The sequence below is a fragment of the Rhinolophus ferrumequinum genome, chromosome 14, assembly GCF_004115265.2.
Source record: "Rhinolophus ferrumequinum isolate MPI-CBG mRhiFer1 chromosome 14, mRhiFer1_v1.p, whole genome shotgun sequence".
Lineage (NCBI taxonomy): Eukaryota > Metazoa > Chordata > Mammalia > Chiroptera > Rhinolophidae > Rhinolophus > Rhinolophus ferrumequinum.
The window spans coordinates 37,926,147-37,951,736 of NC_046297.1; the positions used below are offsets into that span (position 1 = coordinate 37,926,147).

The 25,590-nt window shown below is 48.5% G+C and overlaps 1 protein-coding gene across 1 annotated transcript; it reads right to left on the reverse strand.

Annotated features, from left to right (window-relative positions):
* Positions 1–837: 837 nt before the first annotated feature.
* Positions 838–18,979, reverse strand: GDF6 (growth differentiation factor 6). The gene is made up of 2 exons (XM_033126469.1): positions 18,348–18,979; positions 838–3,701 (listed from the first exon to the last, which is right to left on the reverse strand). The coding sequence occupies exons 1-2, from the start codon at positions 18,769–18,771 to the stop codon at positions 2,740–2,742; spliced, it is 1,386 nt and encodes a 461-aa protein (XP_032982360.1). The 5' UTR covers positions 18,772–18,979; the 3' UTR covers positions 838–2,739.
* Positions 18,980–25,590: the final 6,611 nt, after the last annotated feature.

Consider the following 25,590-nt stretch of genomic DNA (forward strand, 5'->3'; position numbering starts at 1 on the left):
TTCTAAGGGGACTAAATGAGGTAATGTATGTACAACATCATTCCTGACAAATAGTGAGTGCTCAGAATTACACTTGCACATGGATTCCCTGATTTACAGCAAGTGAACAAACAGAAAAACATTTCATATCTTCTGCATTTTTTTCACTTCATTCACAAGAAATGAGCTAGGTACTAATGATACAAAATCTGCATTTCATATCTTCTGTACATTTATGGCCTTAAATGTACATAGTAATTACCGACATTTGGGATGGCTTTGGTTTGGTAATTTATAGCTTTCTTTTTTCAATATTAAAGAAACCAAGAAATAACCAATTCCTATTTGGGCTCTGAGATGCTGAAATAAGGTACAAGCCTAGAAACACTGTTCTAATAGCTGATAGGGATTTGGTTTTAATGTGGTGAATGAAAATTTCATGAAAAGAGAGTTATGGAAGAGCTGTGAAGGAAACGGGCAATGCTCTAAATTAGGGCTTTTAAAATAATCAGTGTCTTTTCAGACATTCAAGGCCCACAGTGGAACTGACAATAATTCCTTGAGAAAATAATTTTTCTAAATAGATCCATATAAACCAGGCTGAGTTATTAAGGGGGAAAATGAGTTTAATAATACAGTATTAGATTGAGTATCATCCAGAAAAAGTATGCTGTAAAAAATGTTTCCAATATTAATTGATCTCTGGTAACTTAAGTGTTGTAAATACTTGTATTATAGTGAGGTAGACAGTTTTAAAAAAAAAAGAACTCTCCATTAGACAGACTTAAAATTTTGTAATAATATTAAAGAAAATGATAACATTAAGAAAGAATGAAATATCTGATTGATGCTTAACTTTGTACAACTCGAATATAGCTTTAAAATATTAGAAATTATAACATTTGAGTGCATAAACATTTTGTACATTAAGATGAATTTCATGCTGTCCATTTCCTCCTTGCACTTTCAGTCACCTTAAATAAACAAATATATACAGCCTTAACAGAACAACAGTGCATCCAAAGCAAATGTGCATTTTAAATTATTTCTCCTGGCCAAGTCTTTTTTTTCCTTTTCCTTTTTTCTCTTTTTTTTTTTAACTTAGCATTTTATATTAGTATTTATTATCATTCTCACCCTTTCTTTGACATATTGTAGTTCTCAAACAAGCAACAGGTTTAGGTCAAGAGAGAGCAAAACCACTTAGGAAAAAAATAAAAACTTTTTTTAATGGTTGGCAGAAGTTCCCTTGTTTAAACCATTTCATGGTCAAAGATGAGAAGGACTCTTCAAAGGGCCTACTTATGGGCAATGTTTAAAATAATACTGGTGCAGGCTGGGGGAAAGTTCATGTTTTTGACAGTCCCCGAGTGGGCATTTCAACTGTGCTCTGCTCTCCTGCTTCCTTCTGGAAGATGAATTCCACCCCTGCCTCCTTCCTCACTGCCTGGTCCCCATCTCCCACCCCAAGCTCAATGTAACACTTTGCTCTTTTCACAGTTTCTCATTACTAAGTTTTAAAAACATTGCCTAACTGGTAATTACAATCTGAAACAATTCTTTTGGGGGAGCCCTGGGCTATTGCTGGCTGGTAATCTTTCAGGAATGTCAAAGAGAGGGGAGGGAACAGAGATTTTAAAGAAACTTCGGAGACAGGGACTTGGGTTCCCTTTCATCCTTCTCTTCCCTGCTCCTGGCCTGTCCCTTCTCCCCATCCTCCTGTGGGGCCCACTACCTCTCCTCCTGACTTCATCCTTCTATTTCTGGGTAATTTTTTCCCTCTGTATCTCTTACCTTAGCTATATAGTTCCCACCTCTACACATTTTTTGTTTAACTGGGAAATTGCCTTCTCCTTAAAAGAGGAATACCTGAATTTTGGCAAATTCTGTTCAAAGAAATCAATTAGAAACTGACATCAGGAAGGGCTTTTCCTGGGCTACCTCCAGCCAAGGCTAATGCACCTCAGTGTCAAGCATCAGAGGCAGGCCTTGTGGTTTCTCATTATCCTTCAGGGGGTTCCATTTGGACTCATTCTTGTCATTCCATCCATACCAGCTCCCTTTTCCCCCACCAGAAAAAGCAACTGTGAAGGCAGTGATCTGAGCCCCCTATAGTGAGATGCAGGTTGCCAGTTCCCCATACTGGGAGAGGCTGGGGCAGAATCAGGTATACAAGTAAGTGAAAAAGGCCTGTTTGGACCCACTTCTCTCAACTCTCTTCTAAAGGCAGGGCCCTTCTTGGCTTTCCTATTCCTGGTGCCAATGCCTCTATTTTAACACTTTCTGCTTGGGAGGTCATAAGGCATGGGCTGACATGACCAGAAAGGCCCACCTTCTTTACACAGGTAGAAAACAATCAAACCAAGATGTGGTCAAAGGTGTTTCTTCCTCCCACACTATTTCCCTTCTTAAACTATCCTTTTTTCAATCCATGGAGCAGGTATGTCTCCCCTCCCCCCACCTCCCATCAAAACCTGTGGGACACACAAAAAATTCCAAAGCCACAATAATAACGATAAAAACTAAGAAATCCTCCTTGGCTTGTTTTTCCAGGGTGGCCAGTCAAGGTGTGAAAATCCGTATCTCCCTCTGGTCTTGCAGGTGGAAGGTTCTGGGAAGGCTGAGCTCCCTTCCCTCCCACCGGAGTGCATGTCCAGGTTGTACCCCCACCCTCTGCCTCCAAGGCCAGCTCCTCCTCCTTCGCCTCTGCAGTCAGGCCTCCCCTGTGGTCACGAGCCAAGGCGGTGGGGAAGGCGCCTGCTACCTGCAGCCGCATGACTCCACCACCATGTCCTCATACTGCTTGTAGACCACGTTATTGCCAGCATCAATGTACAGGATGCTGATGGGAGTCAATTTGGTGGGCACACAGCAGCTGGGCGGGGTGGAGCCGGGGTCCATGGAGTTCATCAGAGTCTGGATGATGGCGTGGTTGGTGGGCTCCAGGTGCGAGCGCAGGGGGAAGTCGCACACGCCTTCGCAGTGGTAGGCCTCGTACTCCAGGGGTGCGATAATCCAGTCGTCCCATCCCAGCTCTTTGAAGTTCACGTGCAGGGCCTTCTTGCTGCAGCGCAGCCTCGACTTCTTGCCGTGCCGCTTGCCGTGGCGGCTGGCAAAGGCCGTGCGCCGCCGCCGGCGACCAGGTGAGGGCAGCCAAAGCCCGCCGTCTGGGGCTCCCGACGGCAGCAGCCACGACCCCTCCGCGCCCGCGCCCGAGTCAGCAGCCTCGGAGGAACCCAGCTGTTCGCGCATCTCAGAGAACAGGTTCTTGCGCTGGGATCTGGTGAACACGACGAGCAGGGCACGTTCCTGGGGGGGCCGCACCCTCCGGCCGAAGCCCAGACTCCGCAGGTCCGGGGGCAGCGGCTGCTCGGGCCCCGACGCGCGCTCCTGGGCCTCCACAGTGTCGGGCTCGCCCCATGCGGCCCGCAGCTCCAAACACAGCTGTTTCCAGGGCTGGTGGCGCAGGCCTTGCCACACGTCGAACACTTCCCAGCCGGTCCGGGGCGCCCCCTGCGGGTCCAGGGTCCGCGCGTCCAGCAGCAGGGGAGACAGGCAAGGGAAGAGCTGCACGTGGAGTGGCCCGGTGGGCGGCCCCCAGGGCGATGCGGGCGCCTGGCGAAAGAGCCGCAGCTCCGCGCCCACCAGCTCTTCTTTGTCTGAGAGCGTGGACACATCAAACAAATACTTCTGTCTCCTGAGAGCAGTGTGCGAGAGATCGTCTGCGAGATAAAAAATAATTACAGTCAGTTTCACTTAAGAGGGAGATCAGCCCGGTGCTCTGCAGCTGCCCCCGGGAGGGAAAGGGCGGGGAGCGGGGCAGGCGGGCCGGGGTCCAGCTGGGCCAGCCCGGGGCCTGACCACCCCGGCTCCCCGCCCCGCTCGTGCACCGTAAATGGAGGTGTACCAGGGCAGGCCTCCAACTCCTCGTCAGCCCGGGACTCCCAGGGCGGAAGTTGGTGGCTGCTGGAGAGGCGGCCTTGGAGTTTTTCCCCAGGAGCCTGCAAATAACCACTAATGTGCCCTTTGTGGTTGCGAGCCTGGGCCGCACTTCCCCCAGACCTCCTCTCGATTGGCTCGTTCTCATCATTCACGTCTCGGTTTAAATGTCACCTCCTCCAAGAGGCCATCCTCGACCACCCTGATCTAAAGTAGCTTTCCTCGGTCACTATCACAGGACCCTGGTTTATTATCTTCCTGGCACTTAGTAATATCTACAATTATCTCGTTATTATTATTATTTGTCTCTTTAGTGGTCTGTTTTTCCTAGCAACTCCCTGCCCGCCTCCACGAGCCTATAGGGACTAGGATCATGTCAAGTCCGTCTTGGTCATCGCAGCGCTCAGAGTCACACCTGACCTAGAGAACACGCTGGTCAATAAGTGAGAAACTGATAGAATAGCCATTCTCAATCTTGCTGCCCGTTATAATCATGAAGAGAACTTAAAAATTATCAGTTGCTCCAACTTGCTTCAACCAATTGAATGAATGTCTGCACACAGGACCTGGGTATGTGGGTGTTGCTGGGGTTTTTGTTAGCTTTCTTTTAAGATCCAAGATTATTTAAAGATGCAGTCCTAGTTTCTACCTACTTGTCTAGGAGAAAGTTGCTGCCCATCCAGCACATTTGCTGAAGCATTTGGCCCAACACAAAGCAGACAGAATAGAGTTATGTGATTTCTTTGTTTCTCTTTTGAATTCACCATTTCACAACAAACAAAAGAGAAATGAGGTTTTCAAATGTCTGATGGGGGGGCAAATGAAGAAACAGAGACCAGACATCTATCCATTAAGAAAATCCTGCAGTCAATAAGAAATAGACGCTTCTGGAAGGAGAAAACCTTAGAGAGAGAGACACACACACACAGACACACACAGGCACTGACATTCTCCCCTCCTCCACCCACACTACCTGAAATCTTCTGGCTTTGCAACTAATCCTGAAGATAAATTTTTTTGGTTACAGGTTAGAAATAGAAATTTGGGGCATGGGGGGAGGGAAATGGAGAGTAACAGGCTTTTAAAATCAAAGGTGAATTCTTTGGGATGAAGACAAAACGACTTTTTTTTTGACATATTTGTGCATGAAGCCAACCTCACTTCAATGTGCACGGCAGAAAGCTAACCAGATTTTTCTGCCTTCTCATAAAATATTTACAACCCAGCAAATACAAAAATCCCCAAAGCCCCCAGCTTTCCCCAGAAGCTAGTAAACTTTGGGTGGATTTCAATAGTAAAAGTGTCACTGGGTCCTGGATCTGACCCTCACTCCCTGTCCAGATGTAGCCCCAGGGCATTGGATGTAGCCACACCCAGTCCCCACTCTGGGCTGCCGCGAGCCGGCTGCCTCACTCTAACACACAAGTCCTGACCTGAGAGGGAGCTGTGGGAAGGTTTAGAGAGGTGAAAAGGGAAAAGCTGCTGGAGGCAGTTGATTTATGGAAGCCAAGACCTTCAAACTGACCAGGGTCACATTAAAATCAGTGGAAATTCAACACACTCTCTTCTCCTCCTTTAAAGAAACCTGTGCCACCACCCAGATCCCTGGGTCTACAGCCTTACACTTCACTTTCCTGCATCTCATATTTCTCCCCAAACCAAGGATGTGATGAGAGGGACAAACCTAAGGCACTCAGTGCACCAGCTAAATGTTGTGAGAGCTGACATATTTTTCATCCTTACTTTATCCACAAGCACAGAACAGTTCTGGAAACAAAAGGTAGGTCCTATTGTTCCCATTTTATAAATGGGAAAATCAAAGCTTAGAGAAATTAAGTTAATTACCAAAGTCTGACAGCTAGTAAATGGTAAGGTTGAAATCCAAACCTAGGTCTATTTAACTCCAGAGTGGAAACATTTAGTTCCTAAGCCCCATTTCCTCCCTGATTATAGTCCAGGTACTGAATCTAAATGCAACCATTAGTGGCCAGTGATATAAGGATGCATGATACAGTCCAAACTGTATTTGCAGGGCTTGATAGGAATAAAACCTGGGCTCCCTTAGGGAAATTATTTCCATTTCTGCTTACATAATTCTTGAAATAGCTGGCACGGGCTGGAGAACATTAGGCAGGTGTAAAGGATAATGATTTATTAATTTCTCTTTCAAGCAATATGGAGAGATCAGCCTGCTTATGTTGCATTCTTTTTTTATTTTTTAAGTATGGGTTAATCAACAGCTGGTCTGCATAGCTAAGTCACATTTCGCTGGTCCTCAGGAGTGGTCAAAAAGTGTCCGTAGAGAGAGGGCTCTACTGATTCTGTAGACTTGGGCACTCTTACCCTTTCCAGGGATCAGGACCAAGTATAAATGGGAGCTTCCACCTGTATCCTGCTCTTTCTCTTCCCATACTAGGCCCAACCCATGGTTTGATGGGCCTCACCTGCATGTATGTGGACACCCTGACTGACCCACGGGTCCAAGCTTCCAGGCTACAGGTGCATGGATCAATGCTGTGATACACTCTTAGGAGGACAGACCCCATGGAGAGGCTGTCCAGGCCCTGGAGGTGGGCTCAGAACTATTTGGGCAAGAACTCTGTAGCACAATAGAGTAGTAGTTTCAAACAACTAAACCTGCAGGGGTCTCTCCATCTGCATCCTTAGCATCACACTGAAACTTGTTCGAAATGTAAACTCTCTCAGGCCCCAGATGTTTGTGGTAGGGCCCGGAATTTGCATTTCCACTAAGTTCCCAGGTGATACTAATTCGGCTGGTTGGGGATCCCACTTAAGAATAACTAATCTAGATGAGTATGTCCTTTCGCTCTTCAGATTACCCACCATTTGGGGAGGGCACCATTGGAGATGGACAAAACAGAGCATTTCGAAGCACGGGGCCCAGGGCAGGGTCGGAGGTGGTCTCACAGAATCAAGTCACCCTCTTGTCACCCTCTTGCCCCAGCTGCCCCACCCTCAGCTAACCTCACTTTTTTTCTTTTTTTCTCTTTTTTTTTTTTACTTTCTCAGCCATGTGTTCTCTCACTGGGTCTCCAGAAGCTCTAACCCCTATTTTTTTTTTTTTACTTTCTCAGCCATGTGTTCTCTCACTGGGTCTCCAGAAGCTCTAACCCCTAAACAGAGGGTCCAAGAAGGTGGCTGCTCTATGCACCTCCCCTGCAGACCACATTCCCCACCTGTCTGGACCTGCTCTGGAGCCAGGAATCAAGAAATAGCCCAGAGGAGGCATCTGACCTGGGGAGTGCACACACCACCATCCACTGTGACCCTACAAACACTTTGCCTGGTGACCAAGCATCACAAGGCCTGGCCCTGCTGCTGTGGCCATCTGTGGGTAGGAAGCTGGCCCTTCAACTCCTTTCCACAAGCCTCCTCTTCCATTGTTTTGTATGAACGAGGGCTGATGTCATCAAACAACCCTCTCTCCCGTGCTCTTGACTAGAAAATATTGCACTTTTCATTTCAAAATCTACTTGTGACACTTTGTTGCATCCCGGAAGCGAATTCCATGCTTTGCGCCTTTAAATGAAATTGATTGGTAATGTATTGTGGAAGTTTTTGTTTCTGTTTTGCTTTTAATTTACACCAATCAAGTTTGTTGCAGCTTGGCTCACACCCCAATTAACTCAGTGTTTTTTGAGTATTAGACATGTAGACCTTTCAAGTTACAATCGCTGGATTTGTGCTTATCAACTTTTCCCTGGTGGGTGGTAGAGAAAGGAGGGGGAGAAGGAGGAGAAAACCACAGGCATATTTGAAGAAATTTTTTTTATAAATAGGTCAGCCTTTTTTGAGTTAAGAGCAAGTTGGTAAAAGGCTGAGGGCACCTTAAACATTCCCATCTGGTGTGAGATTGATAAAAAGTGAAATAAAATAAAATGGAAAGCAAATAAGTAAATAAGGAAAAAAACTAATCACTTGCAAGGAAGGGACTATCACGCCCATTTTAAATGAGGAAACTAGCTGAGAAAGGTAAAGGCATCTGTGCAGGGTCTCAGTACCTGGCTGGAGGAAACAAGAGGCAAACGCCAGATCGGAAAATGAAGGATGCCCACGGAACCAAAGACGGGACCCCAGGGAACCTGAGTCCCAGGACAGCGGCCTAAGGGAGGCACGAGCAGCGGCGGAAACCGCGCCTCGCACGCGGATCCGGACTCCTTCTGCTGCCGGATGCTACGGATAGACCACTCTGTAGGGGGTTTCTGAAAATCTGCCACTTCGTTTGGTCTGGGGCAGGAAGAGCCCGCACTACATTTTTTCCCAAGACATCTCTGAGATAGGCACTCAGCTTGAGGTTCCTCTTGAGAGTCCTAGTTGGATTTTCTGTTACTCGCCGGCCCCGAAGGTGTGCCCGCGGCTCCAGCTTTTCCGACCCCCTGGGCCCACAGACTCTGCTTCCCGCCGCTCTTCCGCGCGAGTCGCCCTCGCAGTTACCCTGGACCGCTACCGTTCCGGTGTCTGGTCAGCCCCCGCCCGCCTCCAGCGTCCCCACCACGCGTCCCGCCCCACGTCCTCCGAAGGCACAGACGCTGCGGCTCACAAAGCCCAGATGACGGGGCTTTCCCACCCCGAAGCGCCTAGATGGAGATGAGGGGACGGGGTAATCGTCTTCATAAAGGAAACGCCACACGTCCTTACAGCCAAGTCTTTCCCCCACCTCTCATTTTTGAGCCAACAGCAGCAATGAAGCTTTTGGGGCACCGCCTTTGTGCCAGGCACGTGCTCAGGGCTTTGATGACCTCTGTCACTGAATCTTCACCTCTTGTGTCTGAGGTCTGTCTTACTGATATACTCATTTATAGATGAGAAAACCGGGGTTCCAGGAGGTGTCTTAACTTGCCCACTCTTTCAGCAGGTAAGGGACAGGTTCTGAAGGTCTTAGTTCCAACCCCCGCCTTCAGTCCTTCGGCCACGCCCCTCTACCAGAGCGCTGATAGGGCCTTGGAGCAAACAGGGCGGGAGGAAAAGGAACACACACTTATTATCAATATAATCAACACGAGATGGGCTGGATTCCCCCAGGATGTCGTTTTTTTTAAGCAGGGAATTCGTGACTGGGTTTGGAGTCACGTCTTCCCTAGGTCCCTTCGCTTCAGCATTGCCCTGAGGTGTCACAGTCCACAGGTGTACTGGGTAAGTAATAATGAGCCACCAGCCCTTCCAGAAGCTTCCTTTTACATTATGCCCTGTATAAATGAGGTCTCTGGGTAATTTGTGCTCCAATCACTACCCTTTCCTGCGATACAGTGATCTTCTGGACATCCCTCTGTACTCTTGTCTCGAGTCCACCTCTGTTGAGATCTGAGTGTTAAAAACTACTGAGCTTGCTAAGCTCCTCATAGAGGCTCAGATTCAGGAGGCAGTCCACACAATTCAGCTTCTTCAGGGTGCTGTTGCTTGACCACCCAGCAAAATAATCATAATAGCAAACACTGGTGTAGTACTTACCATGTGCTGGGCAAGATATAAATTCTTATAATAATTCATTTAAGCCTCAAAACCACCCATAGTTAAAATATATATATATATATATATATCATCACTATGCCCATGTTATGGGTCAGAGAACTAAAGCAGAGCTTAAAGTAACTTGCCCAAAATAGTAAGAAGTCTGACTCCAGTATCTGTGCCATGAACCTGGACATCCCAGCTCTTGGTCTCTGTGCCTGGCAGAATTCCTGAGAAGTCTCCAGCTCTTTCCTGCTGCCCATGCCTAGAGGGAGGGATCAATCTAAGTCTCCAAGAGGCACTCACTTTCTAATAAGCAGAACTGAAGGGATGCCAACGATTGGACTTTTGAAAGAGAACTTACAAGGAAACTTAATTTTCTCATCTACAAAATGAGGATAATAACACCAGTTTACAGTCACTAAGGGAAGGGTGGCAAATGAGATAAGGAGTAGGAAAAACCTCTGACAATGTGTGCAAATGTTAGTTTCTACTGACAATATGGAATGAGCACAGGTACCTAGAGTCTAGGACATATAGATTTGAACCCTGACATGTAACTTACTGGCTGGATAACCTTGGGTGGACAAATAATCTCTCCCAGTCTCATATGCATCATCTGTGAAATGGAAGAACCATCCCTACTCCACAGAGTCATTGGAAAGGTCAGAGTCAAGGCACTCAGCACAGTGCATGACCCACAGACACCCAATGAATGCAGCATTACTACAGCTACCTGCATCCAGGTAAGGGAAGATGCACCTGGTCTCCTCTTGGCCTTCTTTGAGAAGGTACAGTTCAGTTCTCTCCATAGGATTCTCAGAAATGAGTGGAGGAAAGGTGCTGGGCAGAAGGGATAAAAAGAGAAGCAGATGTCTAAGTTCTGCTCATCTAAGTTCCAGTAAAGAGACCCATAGGAGCTGGCCTCATTCCCATCACCTTGATCCTTCTCTGTCCCTAATGCCATATCCACCACTGCAGTCCCTCCCAAAATGTCAGGTGAACAGTCAACTTCCAGACTACATCCTGTCAAAGAGAGGGCCCTTCTTGCAGGTTCCCTCCTCCGTGGGATCAGGGCCAGTGCTAGCCCACATGGCTCCCTGGCTGGGTGGTAGCAGCCCTGAGAAGCCTGGCGGTTAGTCTCCTTGGCCCTCCCACCCCCACTCCCTGTTTTGGTGCACTTTTGTGAGGCATGATCTGTCCACCAAACCAGTTTACAGTGGTGGTGGGTGCGATGTTCCCTATCTTCTTCACTTTGCCAAGTGCCAGGCACCTGTTGAAGGGGAAAGGGGTGGTTATAGCAATGAGTGACCTCTTGGGCAGCTTGGCCCTGCCAGCAGCGAAGTTGTGGGTCTGCCAGGGTGTGAGACTCCTGGACACACAACTCATCAGCCCAGCTCTTCTCTGGGTCTTTCCGCTTCTCTCAAGTTTTCTATGATAGTTTGCCCTGCATTTCTCAACTTCGTCCTTTGAAAGACCAGAGGGACCCAAGACTTCCACAGAGGCTTTTCCACCTCGCTCCAGGCCTCGCGGACCCGCGCCCTCCTCCCTGCCACGAGCCTGCGCCTTGTAAACCCACACGATTAAGCGGATCTAGTGGCCTGCCTGTATCTTGCAGAGAAATCCAGCTTTCGCGCAGCAAGCTCTAGCTCAGCGTGAGGCAAAGAAGTGAGGTTGGGAAAGGATCGGGGAGGGAAGGGGAACCCCATCTTCCACTAGACATAAAATGTAACTCCGTGCGCCTTCGGGGCCTCAGCCTCCCACGCAGTATCGCCAGTATCTGGTGGAAGACGCCGGCCAGGCTTTTCTCCTGAGCACTGGGCAACGGGCACTCCCAGCAGGAGTCCGAAGGCACTTCAAGGAGACTGCCTTTGTCTCCCTATAATGAAATGGAATCATTTATAAAGTAGTTTTCATGAACTTGGTGCAAACCCTCTTGGCCACGCTTTGGTGTAAGGGGCCCAAGAGCCAGAGATGTGAAGCCGACCAAGATCAAGGACACTTCACGAGCCGTCTCTTTTTACAGTGGTCTCACTCTGGGCTCCCACCATAGCAGCTCAATTCTTAATTTGACAATACTTTAGATGAATACCAAGTTCGGTACAGTCCCCACACTCCAGAGCCACTCTCCCCACCTTTCTGCTGCGCGAAAGCAGCCTGCGCCCCGATTTCCTCTGCCCCGGCGTCCCCTCCAAGTCGCTGCACTTCCCCTGGGGCCGCGCGTGCTGGGCCCGGACGGGGTTGATCGTTTGGGGCCGCTCTAACAGCACCGCCAACCAGTAGGGCCTCCCGGGAGCCACAAGCCGGGGTGGGGGTGGGAGCAGAGGGGGAAAAAAAACAGACTTGAAACCACTGTCTGGGCAGGAACATGATCCGGCGTTTTGACTTGCGAGCTTTAAGGTCAAAAGTAGAAGAAAAGGTTCCCACCTTATGTGGTTTCCCCCTTGGACCAGTTCTGTGGTTGCAGGTGGGTGAAAAGGTTCAAACTGACTTATTGTTGTGGGCAGGAAGGATACTGGACGCTCAGCGCGCAGGAGTCCTGCTCAGGAGAAACCTCAGTGATGTGTTCTTTAAAGTGCTAGGCCCTGCGCAGCTTCTGAAGAAGGGATTGCCCAACTCCATTCCACTTGGGCTGATTCCCGAAGTCACGCCACAGGAAAATGAGATTCGTTGTGGCAGCTATGGGCCAGGGTCGAGCACCGTTCAATGTCATCCCCACGGGGCGTGGGAGGGACAGTGGGCTGGGAAGTGGGGTGGGAGCTGGACCAACTTGCTTAGTAGCCAGATTTACAAGGCAGGCGCGCCGATTTTCTTCGGTGTCATTAAGGGAGGAGGCGGGGCGTGTAAACCACCTCGGGACCCCAAAGACAACACTCCGCGCTGACCCTGCTCGCGCTTTCTGCTTGGCTCCGGAAGCTAAACCCCGCCAGCTTGAGCCAGAGGCCCGCCCCACTTTTCTCTTGCACGCCCACTAACGGGTCCCTAAACCGTGCCCCGCCCCCAGGCGCTCGGGCCACTCGCCAAGCCACGAGCTCAGCTGGGGGAACGGTGGCCAGTGCCGCGCAGCCAACCTGCTCCAAACGCCTGCAGCCCCTCTAAGCGCACTCAACCCTCGATCCTCAGCAGCGCTAATGGACTGTCCTGGAAGGAAGGGAGCAACAACCCTGAAAACCATTAGGCCGACGAAGACCTATTTAATTCCTGTAAACAAGAGATACCATTTAACCGGCACTGAACTTAAAAATAAACAGCCAAGGCTTTATAAAGAGGGGAGAAAGGCAGTAGGTGCCAAGAAACGAAATGGCGCGGTAGATCCACTTTCCTGCGTTCTACACCTCGCGGCCTCGGCTCACATCTCCTCCCCGGGTCCAGAGAGCATCGTTTGAGCAGGGTTATTCTATACGCCAGGGGTTATGAAACTAATGCCCTTCATTAACCTCCCCAGGATTCTTGTTTATTTGTTCGAGTTCGTTTGATGCACGCATCAGCCTTGGCGGGAAACAAAAGTTCTCCTTTTGCTCTATTTTCACCATACCATCTTTCTCCCATCTCTAGGTCGGAGTCCCTTGTTCTCTCCCCACGCCGCCCCAGGAAGTCGTCACCAATTTCAAGGAGGTGTGCAGCCGCCAGAACCCCGAGCTGGGGGAAAAAAGGGTGCGCTAGGGCCTCCATCAGTGCAACACCCCACGTTCCCAGGAGGTCCTAACGACACGCATCATCCTCTCTGATCCGAATGTGGAGCGTTCATGTCTTGATTCAGTTTGCTGGGGAAAGTATTCACAAGGCCTGTCGTGGGCTATAGCTTAGGTGATTTTTTCTTTTTATGTGCAGAAATGACAAGGATGTTCGAATACATTTTTCGATCCCCACCCCCACTGGCAACTCAACTGCGCAAACTCCCAGAGCCAGAGGACCTCCGCCGCGGGGAGGAACGCTGGGTGTCCTTTTTAGATTAGCCTTCCCTGCGCAGGAAGCTCGCTCAGAATTCTGGCACAACTTGCACTCTTGCTTCCGAAGACACTAGTTGTTATTAGTTTCTTGCTAAGGCGGCCCTTGAGGCCTTAGGGATGGGGGGTGACAATAACTGATATTTAGCAAGCCAAATATCAAGGGTTAAGGGTTTGGTTTGTGGCCTTAGTGTTTTAATCATTCCAACCAGAAAAGCAGAACAAACTTGTAGTTTAAGGCTTCCTTCCCTAACCCCCGGGCTTTTACCAGGACCTTCCAGTTTACCTGGCTGGAGGAGGGTCCTGAACCGTCAGGGTGATGCGAACCCCGCGCCTGCCTGCGCGCGCCCGCACACACACACACACACACACACACACACACACACACACACACGAATGCTCAGCAATCCTTTTCCAAGGCTGTTCCCTCTTTCCGGGGAAATAAAGCCTAGATTAGAACCTTCTGCTGGCTTCCTCACTTGGCCGTCTGGTCTGCATTAGTGTTTTTATAAGGGACTCAAACAAATCGAATACAAGGTCACCAAATAATTAACAGTTGTGAATTCCCTCCGTCCCCATTAAAATACTTCCCTGCTTATATTTCATTTTCCGTTTGCCAACGACAACAGGGTCCAGGCAAAAGCACTGCTGGGTTGATTACACCACTCTGCGGCCCAGGTCCACCCAGAAACTCGCTGTTTTGCATAAACATGCTGTACCAGGCGAACTTCAATCGCGAGGGAATTTTGCGAGTCTTAGAATGCGCTTCTTGCAGCCCGGCTTCCCCTCGATTGTCCTGCTCTGCCCCTGATAATCACCATCCAGAAGGTAAACCAAGAAGCCAACAAGCAATCAACCGCAAACTCTCCTGAGATTCATTTCTAGAGTGTCAATTTCCTCAAGGATGTTCAGATCTCGTTTTGGTTTTTATCTGTTCCCTGCTGCCTTCTTTCTGAGAGTGCTATTGTGACAACAACAACCACAAAATATTTTTAAAGAGTATTCTTATTTCGAATCATCTGAAAATTTAACTCATAGCAATATTCTTAGACTCATTTTGGTTTCCTCGTCCTTGGGAGGCTTTTTGTCCATCTTGTTGGAATTCTGTGACACTTCTCACTCCATAAACTGAAAGTCTGAGTTTTGTTTTGCCCTCGCCCTCTATCTCTCAGCCATGTTGAATTCATAGCCGTTCTAATTGTCCGCCTTTTCCAGGCCCCAGGGTACTGAGTCCAGTCTTTTAATGGGTTATATCTTGTGCTGACTATTATTTCCCTATATCCAATCCGGTCCATTCTGGTCCTATAACTGTACCAACACACACATGCACACACTTTCTCATCTTTACGGCTCCAAAATCATTTTAAAGCACAATATGGAGGCATTTTAAAAGATCAGGGGTAACATAATTTGTGCCTTTACACAAAGTATAAAGAAGAAACAAGGCACTGCACAGAGTCAGACCCTTAAATCCAAAGTTCCACTCCAACCATTAACTGTGTCTTAAGAGATTACAGAGGAACCTTAGACAGGTAGGAAATCTCCATTGTTTTACTTCTGCTTCTTGCCACTTTCCTTTAGAAACTTCCTCACGCCTTATCCTATTCATATAGTGCCATAGGCAATAGAACCAGAGGTGAGCTTCACCTCTCCCTAGCTGGTGACCTTGAGCAACTTGCTTAACCTCAGTCTTCCTTAATTTACCTGTAAAACAGTGATTTTAGGACTTTCCTGGAAGTTGTTAGAATTAAGTGAAATAACTCATGTAACAGATTTTAGCACAGTACTTGGTACACAGTAAATGCTCAGTGTATCTTGCTTATTATTATTACCCCTAGGTGTTTGGAATTTGGAGAGCAAACCAAAAGGAGGAACATAGTTTTTAAAAATCTGCTATAAGGTCTCTTCATGGTGGTGGTAGTGGTGGTGGGGAGGATTGCAAGGGGGAAGGTATGACAGAAGGTGCTGTCTTAAAGCGCTCTTCTTTCACTTTGGACAGTTTATCCCTGCTCTCCCACTCTTAATCACACACACTTCACGTGTAACTTTCAGGGTTTGGGTTTCCCAGGTGAGGAAAGTTTTTACAAATATTGTACATGAATAAATAGTTCATGCCTCTTCAGGATTCCAGCCATTTTCTTTGCTCTTCCCCCGGAGGGACCCAGTCTCCCTGAAGCTGACCAAGTCTGCCATGTTCGATGGCGATTTAAACATCACCGAGGCAAGGCGCCAAGTTAGCGCGGCTGGCCCAGCTCTCGGCTGGTGGTTGCTCTTTCCTCCTTGCCCCGCCATCCACGGGTTGGGGGAGGGGATGCTGAGAGGTTTGGCGCGGTTGAGAGTCCCCACGTGAGAGGGGCGGAAGTCCTCCTCAGGAGCCGGGGATGCGCGTCTGGCGGGTCATTTCCATCACGGGAGACTAGACACCGTTTGATGTGTTATGACATGAACCCTCAATTAGATCGCTGAGTTGAAACACTCCAATCAGGGGTCCGATGCTAAGCAAGCCCCGGAAGGTCCAGCCCGAGGTCACCGCTGGTGACACATCAAATCAAAATCAGTGAGAGGGAAAGTGAGGCTTTCCCTTTATCATGCTGGGGCTGTAGCCTGCACGGTACCCCCTCCTCGGCGTCCCCCCCCCCCCCACAGCCCGCGGCTCCGCACTCCTTCGCCCCAGCGCGGCCTGCGAGGAGCCGCACAGACTTCCCAGTCAACTAACTGCCTTTCTTCGCGTTTTCTGGGAAACTGAAGGCGTGGAGGACACCGCGCCTTTGAAGCTAGGGTCCAGGTGGTCACGTCTTCTCTGGCTGGGGACCGCGCGCAGCTCCAGCTCTCGACGGCATTCCGGAGTTGAAGCCGGACGTCTGGATCTCGGTTCCGCTAGCCTGGAGACCTTGGCTCGGAAACAGAGCCCACCCCACCCCCAACCTGGGCGCACAGCCAGGCCCTTCCCTACCTCCGGCGCCCAGGGGCGCTCAGCGCGGTGCCTGGGGAGAAGCTGCAGTGCAAGATAGGTTGAAGCCAGCCGGTGTCAGCCCCAGACCTGAAGCCCCCCAAAGCTTCCTCACACTTGCCTGAACGCCTCAGGCTTCGGCAGAAACCTCTGAACAGCCTGCAGGGTCCCTTGGTCCAGTGCCAAACACACAGGGCGCAGCGAACGAGCTAGGGGTGCCTGCTTGGAGGAGGGGCAGAGATTCTTGAAACTTCCCTTCGGGGAAAAGAAAATGCTTGCCCAACCGCCCGCCAACCTGGGCCTCCCGGATTTCTTCCCTTGGGGAAAGGCCTCTTGAGCAATCTAAACTGAGCTTTCTTAGTCTCTCCTTTGACTAGGGTGGTGGAAAAGGAAGATAGTAAACAGAAGATTAGGATGGAGAGAGACAGAGACAGAGCTGGGGGTGGAAAGTGGAAGTTGGCGAGCTGCGCTGGTAGCACCGATATCTGGGACCCAGTTCTAGCGCTATGAAGAAGCCACGTGTATTTATTTGCAAAGGTGACTTTAGTAGTCCTAAAATCACCATAAAATACCCGGCGTTAATTTGCGGCCTGGACCTTTCAGCAGCTCATGAACCTCGCTGACCTCCGGCTGCAGCCAAGAACCTAGCCAGGGCAAGACCCTTGTCCGTAAGGAAGGCGGCTGCAAGTGAGGAGGCTGGGGATTGGAGCCCGGGAAGTCCCGAGCCGTCAGCCTTCTCTGAGAAGCTTCGAGGACGTGCGGGTACCCAAGGCAGACCCGGAGGAGTAGCCCTCTCAGCCCGAACCCCGGCGCTTGTAGGTTTCTGGGCAACCCCACTTTCACTGACCGTAGTGGGAGGTGGGGAACGGTTCAATGCGCGGAGCTAAATCTGGGCAGGATGGCGGAGCAGATAATTGCCTAAATCTCTTTTATCTGCTCCTTCTTTTCTTCTCGTCCTTCCTTTCCCTTTTCTCCCTCCTTTCCTGTCTCATTCCACGTTGTTGTCTCTCCTCTGCAGGAGCTGACTTCCAGCGCCTGTGGATGCCTCCCCAATTTCTGGGACCAGAGGGAGCGCGAGGTTCTCTCGAAGGCAATCGCCATGCTGCTGACCAACACCCGCAGCAAGGAGCCTGCGCAGGAGTTCCTCAGATACCCGCTCCCGCAGAGGAGACTAGTGACCCGGCCCCTGGTAGGAGCGCAGAGAGAAGAGCGTTGGCTAGCTGAGAAAGGTGGGTGAACACACCCATGCACCCATGTGGATTGAGTACTGTAACAACAAATCCCCAAACTTAGCTGCCCTGCCCCTGCCTCCGGCCCGCACTGCCAATTGCTTCCTCTGCCTTTGCAGAAACCACTTGGTTGTGGCCTCTAAGCTGCCAAGGGCGTGCTTCAGGAGGAAAAAAGCCCGAGGGCGCGGGCTCCCGCCCTACTGACGATACCCACACCTAGCACAGGGACAAGCCAGGAAGCCTTGCAGTTGCGGAGCCAGGGCACTGCCACTCGCCGCTAGCGGACTCGCTTCTGCGGGCTTTTCCAGAGCCGACGGGAACTCCAACGCTCCCTTATGCTGGAGCGTTGGGGCTTTCCAACGCTCACTTATGCTGCAGGGCCCGCCCGGCCCCCACCGCAGCTCAGGGCTTTGACCGCGCACCCCATACAACCCCGGAACCCGTGGCACAGATTCCGTTAGTCTCCGCAACGACCCCTCTACAGCCCAGGTCATTTGCCTGCCACCTCCCGTCCTTCACGCTTCCTCCACCAGCCAGCAGAGGAGCGGCCACCACGCTGCTTTCTGCAAAGGTAAGAGAAAGAAGGAAGGAAGGGAGACAGAAAGGAAGAAAGACGAAGAAGGAAGCCAGGGAGGATTGCAAACTGTAATTAAATCTGCAGCCGCATCTAGAAACTTACTCGGGCTTGAGGAAAAAAAAACAATTTAAGAAAAGAAGGGGGGAGGTGTCCAGAGCGGGAAGGGAATTCACAAATGCAGCCTCCTGCCAGAGCCGGAGCAGTGCCCAGGCTGCGGAGCTCCAGGGGGAAAGGAGTCGGGCGTCTTTGCCACTTACCTAGTCCCCTGTCTACAAAGCTAGTGATCGTATTAGCCGACTTGGAAGACTGGAAGAAGCTGGCATTGATGCCCAGCTTCTCGGCGATGGAGTAAGTCTTGTAGATTGACAGCATGTACTCGTGGGGCACCACGCGCGGGCCCCTGCTTGGAAGCTCCTGCGCCTGGGGCTGCCGTGGTGGCCGCCGCCGGGGCTCATCCTGCGGCTGCGGCTGTGGCTCCTCGCGCACCAGGGGAGCCGTGGCCGAAGCACTCTCTGGCGGCACTCGCGGCATCTTCCCTTCCTTGCGGCTTCGCATTCCCTTGGCTGAGCCCAGCTCCGCGGAGGACGAGGAGGATGAGATGGAAGCCTGCTGGAAACCCGGAAAATCCCACAGGAAACTGACGAGGAAGACGGCCGAGAGCAGGACCCTGGGAGTATCCATGGCGAGCGACTGGCAGCGTCTCCCGGAGAGGCGGCAGCGCTGGGCGCGAGGGGCACAGAGCGGCTGGACAGCGGCGGGGGCCCGGCTCCTCCCGCGGACTCCGAGTGCGAGGAGCGGGGTCCCAGCCACACAAACCTCGGCCCTGCCACGCCCCCTCCCGCCCCTAGCCGGGAGGGGAGGGGAGGAAAACGGAGGGTGGGAGGAGAGGCCCGGTGGTGCGGGCAGGAGGTGTGGGGGAGAGGGGCCGCGGTGTGCTGGTGTGGCAGTGAGAAGCAGCGCCCCCGTGGGACGCGCGCGGGGTTGCCGAGCGGTGCGCTCATCGCGGGTTGGGTGCTCTGAGCTGGGGAAGGCGGGAGCGGCCGCCCCGCGGCGAGCAAGCCAGGGGTATCCTCAGAGCCAGGGTCTCCTTAGCCATGTCCGAAGGTCCGTCCCTCCGCAGCGCGGTGCAGGGTCTGGGTCCTCGCCAGCCGCCTCCACTTTGCGGGGAGCGTGCTGCCCGCGAGAAGGGAAGAGGAGGTGGCGCCCCCAGAGACAGCTCGGAGCAGGCACCCCTGCAGCCGACTGCGTGCTAACTCCCGGCCGTGGTACCTTCCTTCCTTGGCCCCAACTTCCAGGCAGGCGTTTCGCTCCCTCCAGGGCCCAGCCCTGGGTCAGAGAAGCCTTGACGCGCGCCAGGCGCAGGGCCCACCCCTGCACAGTCCCATTCTCTCGTTGGGATACCGCTCTCCACAAAGACAGGGCATCTGTTCCCGACCCTCGAGGTCAGGCAAAGGCCACGAGTTTTTAGAATCTGGATGCTAAAAGCTGCCGCTCTCTCCTCCAGGCCCCAGCCTTCTCGAAGTCCCCAACCTCTTCAGACTGGATTTATTCGCTTCTTTTCTCCTTCGTCTGTTCCCAGGTCCTCTTCTTTCTGGAGGCCTGGCCCACGCCTCCAGTGCATCCCCATTTTTCCTCTCTCTTTTTCCTCCCGCCTTCAATACTTCCTCCTTCCCCAAGTGCCTTCTGCATTCCAAGCCCCGTTTCCCCAGCCAGCTTCCCTTCTCACTCTGCCCTCCCTTCGCTCTCTGCCTTCCCACCCTTTCCCGCTCTGGCCTCCACCTCCCCGTCCGCGGTCCCTCCCTTTGCAGCTCTTCCCCAATCTGTTTCTCTTCAGCCCTGCCTCGCCCCATCACGAGTTTCCTTTATCTATCCCCAGATTCTCCAGGCCTGTCTTCCCGCCCACTGCCCCGCTTTTTCCCTAGCCTGGAAAGTCCAGGCGAAGATGCCCTGGATCACTAAAGACATGGAGTTTCCCTGTGCATTTACTGGGTGCTCAGCCCCGAGCCGTAAAATGCTCTCCTTTAATCGTCCCCAAAACTCTGTGAGGTTGAGGTTAGCCTTACTATTTTCCCTTTCATAGATTAAAAATGAGACTGAGAGGGGATAAATGACTTTTCCAAGGACACTTAACCAAGAGGACATGCAGTCAGGGACAGAACCCAGGGCTCAGACCCCAAACCCCAGTGTTCTTTCCATTTCAGTATAGAAAAATCATTCACTGGCCCAAAATCTCTACTTCATTCTTGCTTTTTTCCTTTTTTTTATGGTTTTATTTGACCTCACATAATTTCCTCTCCATGCTGCTGACGTGTGTGTTCCCAACCTCTCTACCCCTCTCCTGCTCCCTTTCTTCCCCTTTCTCCCTTTTGCTTTTTCATTCTTTTTCTTGTCCCTGCAGAGACCATTCACCTAACTGCTGGGGGAGAGTTTTATTTCCCTGCTCCCTTCGCTCCTTAACTTCCTTCAAGTCTGGGCTGTGCCCTCCACCCTAGACACTGGTCTCATCCAGGGAATGGCAAAAAAGAGAACTTGTGCATTGGGCAGGGTTGTAAGCCCTATGTGTATATTATTTCACTTAATCCTCAAAATGATTTTATGGGATAAGTCCATATTGTCCCTATTTTACAGATAGAGAAACTGAGGCCCATGGTCACACTAATGCAGAGTCTGGGTCTTTAACCACTGGACCATGGAGCTGCTGCTCTCCTCTTGATCTCCTTCATGGATTCCCCTTCTGGTCTGGTCCTAGTTTTGGTTTCATGATTGTCCAGTTCTGAGACTTTAGACTGTAAGGTGTTTTACCATAATCCTTTTGTTCCTTCCTCTCTCTGTGCTTTAAAGTAGTTTATTATTTACTAAATTGACAGCATAAAAGGAAATGAAACTGAATGAAGACAATTTCTTCTCAGATTTTTGCTACTACAACAAATCAAAATATTTTTGCTTTTATGGGTTCCCTTCCATTCCTGCTTTATTTTTTTTTGTGCCACATCATTTTCATATTATTGTAACCCAAGGATAGATGCTATGTTGTATCCTTCCTTTGTTACTTAACATAATACCCAAAACATGTCTGCTGGTCCTTCTTTTCATTTACTTGGTTTGGTTTTGTACTACTGCCAAGATCATTTCCTTCAACATCTCTCCCCTGTGTCCTTCTGCCCCTCTCTGCAGGTCTTCACCACCCCTCTATGGCCTGCCAATGCCACCTCTGAAAAACCACAGACTCAAAACACCTCATTTGTCACTTGCAGGAGCAGCACTTCCCCTTCTGTCTAACTGTCACCTAGGCATGCACATGTCTTGTCTGGCCTGCTCTGCACCTCGCTCTTCCCATCGGCCCGAGAGTCATCCGAAGAGGCCTTCTCCTTATGGTCTCTCTCCACTCCTTCCCTGAGGGCAATGAACAATTGTGGTTTTTGTTACCAGTATTTTAATTTCTATCAGCATGGAGTCTGGTTAATTATGATTCATGGTTTCAGACCCTCCATCCTGTGACTGCAGCCTGGTGTGTTCTCTCTTCATCTTGCCCACAGCAACTATTATCTGCTACAAGTTATCAGTAAACAGGAAACAAAGTGATGAGCCCATTTGCTCCAGCTTAGGATCTCTCAGCACACTAGATGGAGTCATGTATAAGAGTAAATGGCACTGGGACAGTGACCACAAAGGATGTGGTCTGTCTTCCTGGCTTCAGGATTCCCCTGGAGCAGATATTATCCTGCTTCGTTGCTAATAGTCTCTGGTCTATGAAAGGAGTGTGCTGGCTGCCTTTGCCAGAAAGGGTTCCTTTTCACAGGTGAGCAAACAGAGGGACAGATAAACTCAGAGGAGGGTCCCTAGGTCACAAGCTATCAGAAACCTAGCCAGGACTAGGAGGCAAGTCTTTCTGACTCTTAATCCAACCCTTCCAGTATATTTAAAAAAATTTTCATTTTTCAAATATAGTGACAATGATCCACAGTAATGTATAAAGAAAGCCTTTTCTCCTCCTCTCTTTCAAATATAAATCCACCCCAAAGTTAACAAGGCTATGCCAAGGCCTTTGCTGTGTGTGTGTGTGTGTGTGTGCGTGTGTGTGTTTGTGTGTGTGTGTGTTATAAAAATAAAAATACAAAGAGCACACTACAAGTCAAAATATGCTTTTAGATCTCACATTTTGAGAATTTAAATTAATGTTATAGAATTAAGCTTTCAGTCCAGTCCTAGATTCTCTCATAATTTCTTCAGCAATTTAATCTATGAAGAACATAAAAATAGGTGAAAGGTTCTTGAGCTGAAGTGAGAAAGTCTGGTGTAGGCACCTTTAACAGGTTAACCAGGGCATTCTTTTCGGGGTTAGATTTTCTTCCCCCAAATAGAAGGAAATACAGACAATTGTGCAGTATGGTATGTCCTGCCCCCCTGTGGAAGCCTATGGAATTACCCACGGAAAATCAAAAACATGCTATACATGGGAATGTTTACAGGCACTTGCAAAATGAAGAAGAGATAGTGACATCTATTAACATGATTTTAAGAAATTAGAGAGTCATATGGAAGGTGTGTGTAGCATTTGGCAACAAAACATCCATAAATGAAAGATCTGCATGCAGAGATACAGGACCAAAAGCAAATAGAATTTCCCTGATACTATCCAAAATCTGTGCTGTTATCTTTAAATTATTATTTAATATTAACACAAGAAGAGAAGATTCTCTAAAACAAATAAAGGAGTTTACCTCTTTTATTAGGTCATTTTTCACTGAAGTATCATTTGAAAAGCAACTTGTATAAAAGTGACTACGGACATTTGACTTTTTGTACTGGCTCTACCCATAGGTGAAATGGGTAGAGCAGCAATGATTCTTTAAAGGTTCTGGAAATATATCCTAGGAAAACATTATAGTTTGAGGTACTGTCTTCATAAGATCCCAGTTAAAATACAAATGTTGTTGAGAATTTTCATATTTTACTGTCACTATTATGCTATTCTGAATAAATTGATAAACTGATAACCTGATAGGATTAGCTAGCTGTCACCTATGTTGTCCAACATACATGAGACTTCTGACTGGTAGATTTTGATTAAAAGAAGGAGGATGACCAGGACCAGGGCAGTGGGTTTAAAATTCTGTTCCTTCGAGCTCCTAGAGCTTCCGGCAAGAGTAATGGGGACACTTACCAGGAAGGGCTCACGTTGCCGACACTTACTCCTACCTGAACGGCCTGCTCTTTAGTTTTTTTACATTTCCATAAAATTTCATCTGCAGAAAAGTCTCCTCAACAAAGAAAAAAAAATAAGAAAACCCTTGTCCTAGAGTCCTGAGCAATATTCCTCAAAGAGGGTCAAGGGTGAAAAACTTAGGAAGTCCTGAGGATCAGGGTAAAGGTGAGGACTCTGGAAAGGTGGAAGATGAGTTTTAAAAAAAAAAGCCTCTTAGGGAAGGGTACACGTGATAAAACTCCTTTACAACTTAGACCGGGAAATACCAGCCCAGTAATTCCTCCTGCGTTCCCCAATTTATATGGAGACTAATCTTTTCATTTCCTTTGTTTGTTTGTTTGTTTGGGCATTCCCATTCTTTCACAGAATGATTTACAGACAAGTTAGATGAAATGGAATGAAGAACTGTGCTCAATGATATAATAGTCATAACCTCTCTGAGCCTCAGCTTCCCCACTTTATCAGCAGTACTAGGTCTGACTCAGAGATTCAGTCAGTCCCATGCCTGTCACCTGTATGAGAATACTAAGATGCGCAGAGAATTTAACACGATTCTTTATATTGAAAGAAGCACGTAGACTCACTGTGTGTATCCAATCAATCCATTCACTGCTCTCCTTTGGTTGCATGCAGGGCATGTACATGTCCAACATGTCATAGTTTGCCACCACCACCAGTTATTCTCAAATGGTGCCCCCCAGATCAGCAGCATCAATACAACCTGGAAACTTGTTAGGAATGCAGATTCTTAGGTCCTACCCTAGATCTACTGAATCAGAAATTCTGGGGCTGGGACCACTGATCTACACTTTAACAAGCTGAGGTTTGCAAACCATTGGTGTACACCATGAAATAGGGGCAAGCTACCTGCCAAGAACTTTAAGAAATGCTTTGATTTTTAAGAGAAAGCTATAAAGGAAATGCATAGTATGCAACTTTATTCTTAAATTAGTGATTCTCATCCCTAATGAGCAAATAATTTTCATCCCCCATGCAAACCAGGTGTATTTAATTGCTTACAGTCATACCAGGCCAAATGTGGCTAATCTGGCCAGATCTCTGAAAATAAGTGGGGTTGGGCCTGTTTAGAACCTGAAAGGGAGACAGAAACTGCATCAGAATGAAGCTGACTGTAGATATCTTCTTATAAACTATGGATGTTAAATGAAAGAGGAAGGCATTGGAGCTGATGGCTAGGATCCCAGCTCTGTCACTTCCTAGATATACACACTCAGAATTTTCTAACTTTAATTTTGTCACCTTAGATTGGAAGTGAAAATACATCCCTCGAGGTTTTTTTATGCAGATTATACACAACAGTATATGTAAATTCTTATTACAGATATTAGTAAGCACGATGATCATTAATTACTCAACCATCGGGATTTTTAAAAATATCAGATAATTCTCTGTTAATTTTAGTAGTTCTCAGTCTTTATATCTTTGTTCTGGAATTACATTTTAAAAGTTCAATTTAACTAGCTTTCATATCCTCTTAAGAATTTCTTTTTCTTAGTAACTTCTCTAAAAATGCTAAATTTGTTTGTTGCAGTGAGCTTTCACCGTATTTCACTGTGAATTTGTGGCAAAACTGTTCTTCTGTAATGATTCGACATGTTTTATGCTTGTCCAAACATTCTAGATTAAAAACACATTGCAGTTTGCTAATAGGTATTGGGATACTTAAATTGAGCAAAATGCCTTCTCAAATGAGCATATAAGATGCTTACGAGAGTAAAGATGATTAAATTCTAGGAATAATTTGATCCTTGCCAAATCTTGCATAGAAAATTACAGTTATATAGGAAATTATCTTTCCTATTTAGGATCAGAATTGGTTTTAAAAATTACTACCAACTGTAAACATTAAAGTAGGAGCAATAAAGATGTGAAATTTCACACAGGGGATCTACAATATTTGGGTAATTATAAGCATATGGTTACTTTACATGAAATCTCTTTAAAAAGTGTATTTACTAGGGCTCTGGGAAAACAGAGGTTCTCAAATTCAAGGTTTATTTAGATGCATTGAGAATGTCACCTTTACTATCAATTTATCATAATCATTTTTGCTTTAGTACTCTAGATAGTATTAGCTAAATGATTGCAGTATCTGTTGTTTATTGCTCTCTATTTGTCAATATTCCAGGTTTTACTTGTTAAAGAGATTGCAAAGAACAATTAACTACTTCATTAAAAGTGGTGAACGCTTTCTCAATAATTTTATAAATTTCATATATTTTATGTTAATATTTAGGACATGAGACTACACTAACTAGTTTCAATATATTCCA

Coding starts and splice junctions, on each gene's coding strand:
- GDF6 (XM_033126469.1), bottom strand. CDS start 18,771: ATGGATACTCCCAGGGTCCTGCTCTCGGCCGTCTTCCTCGTCAGTTTC. Junction 3,702..18,347: donor CTTTGTAGACAGGGGACTAG/GTAAGTGGCAAA, acceptor TTTATCTCGCAG/ACGATCTCTCGCACACTGCT.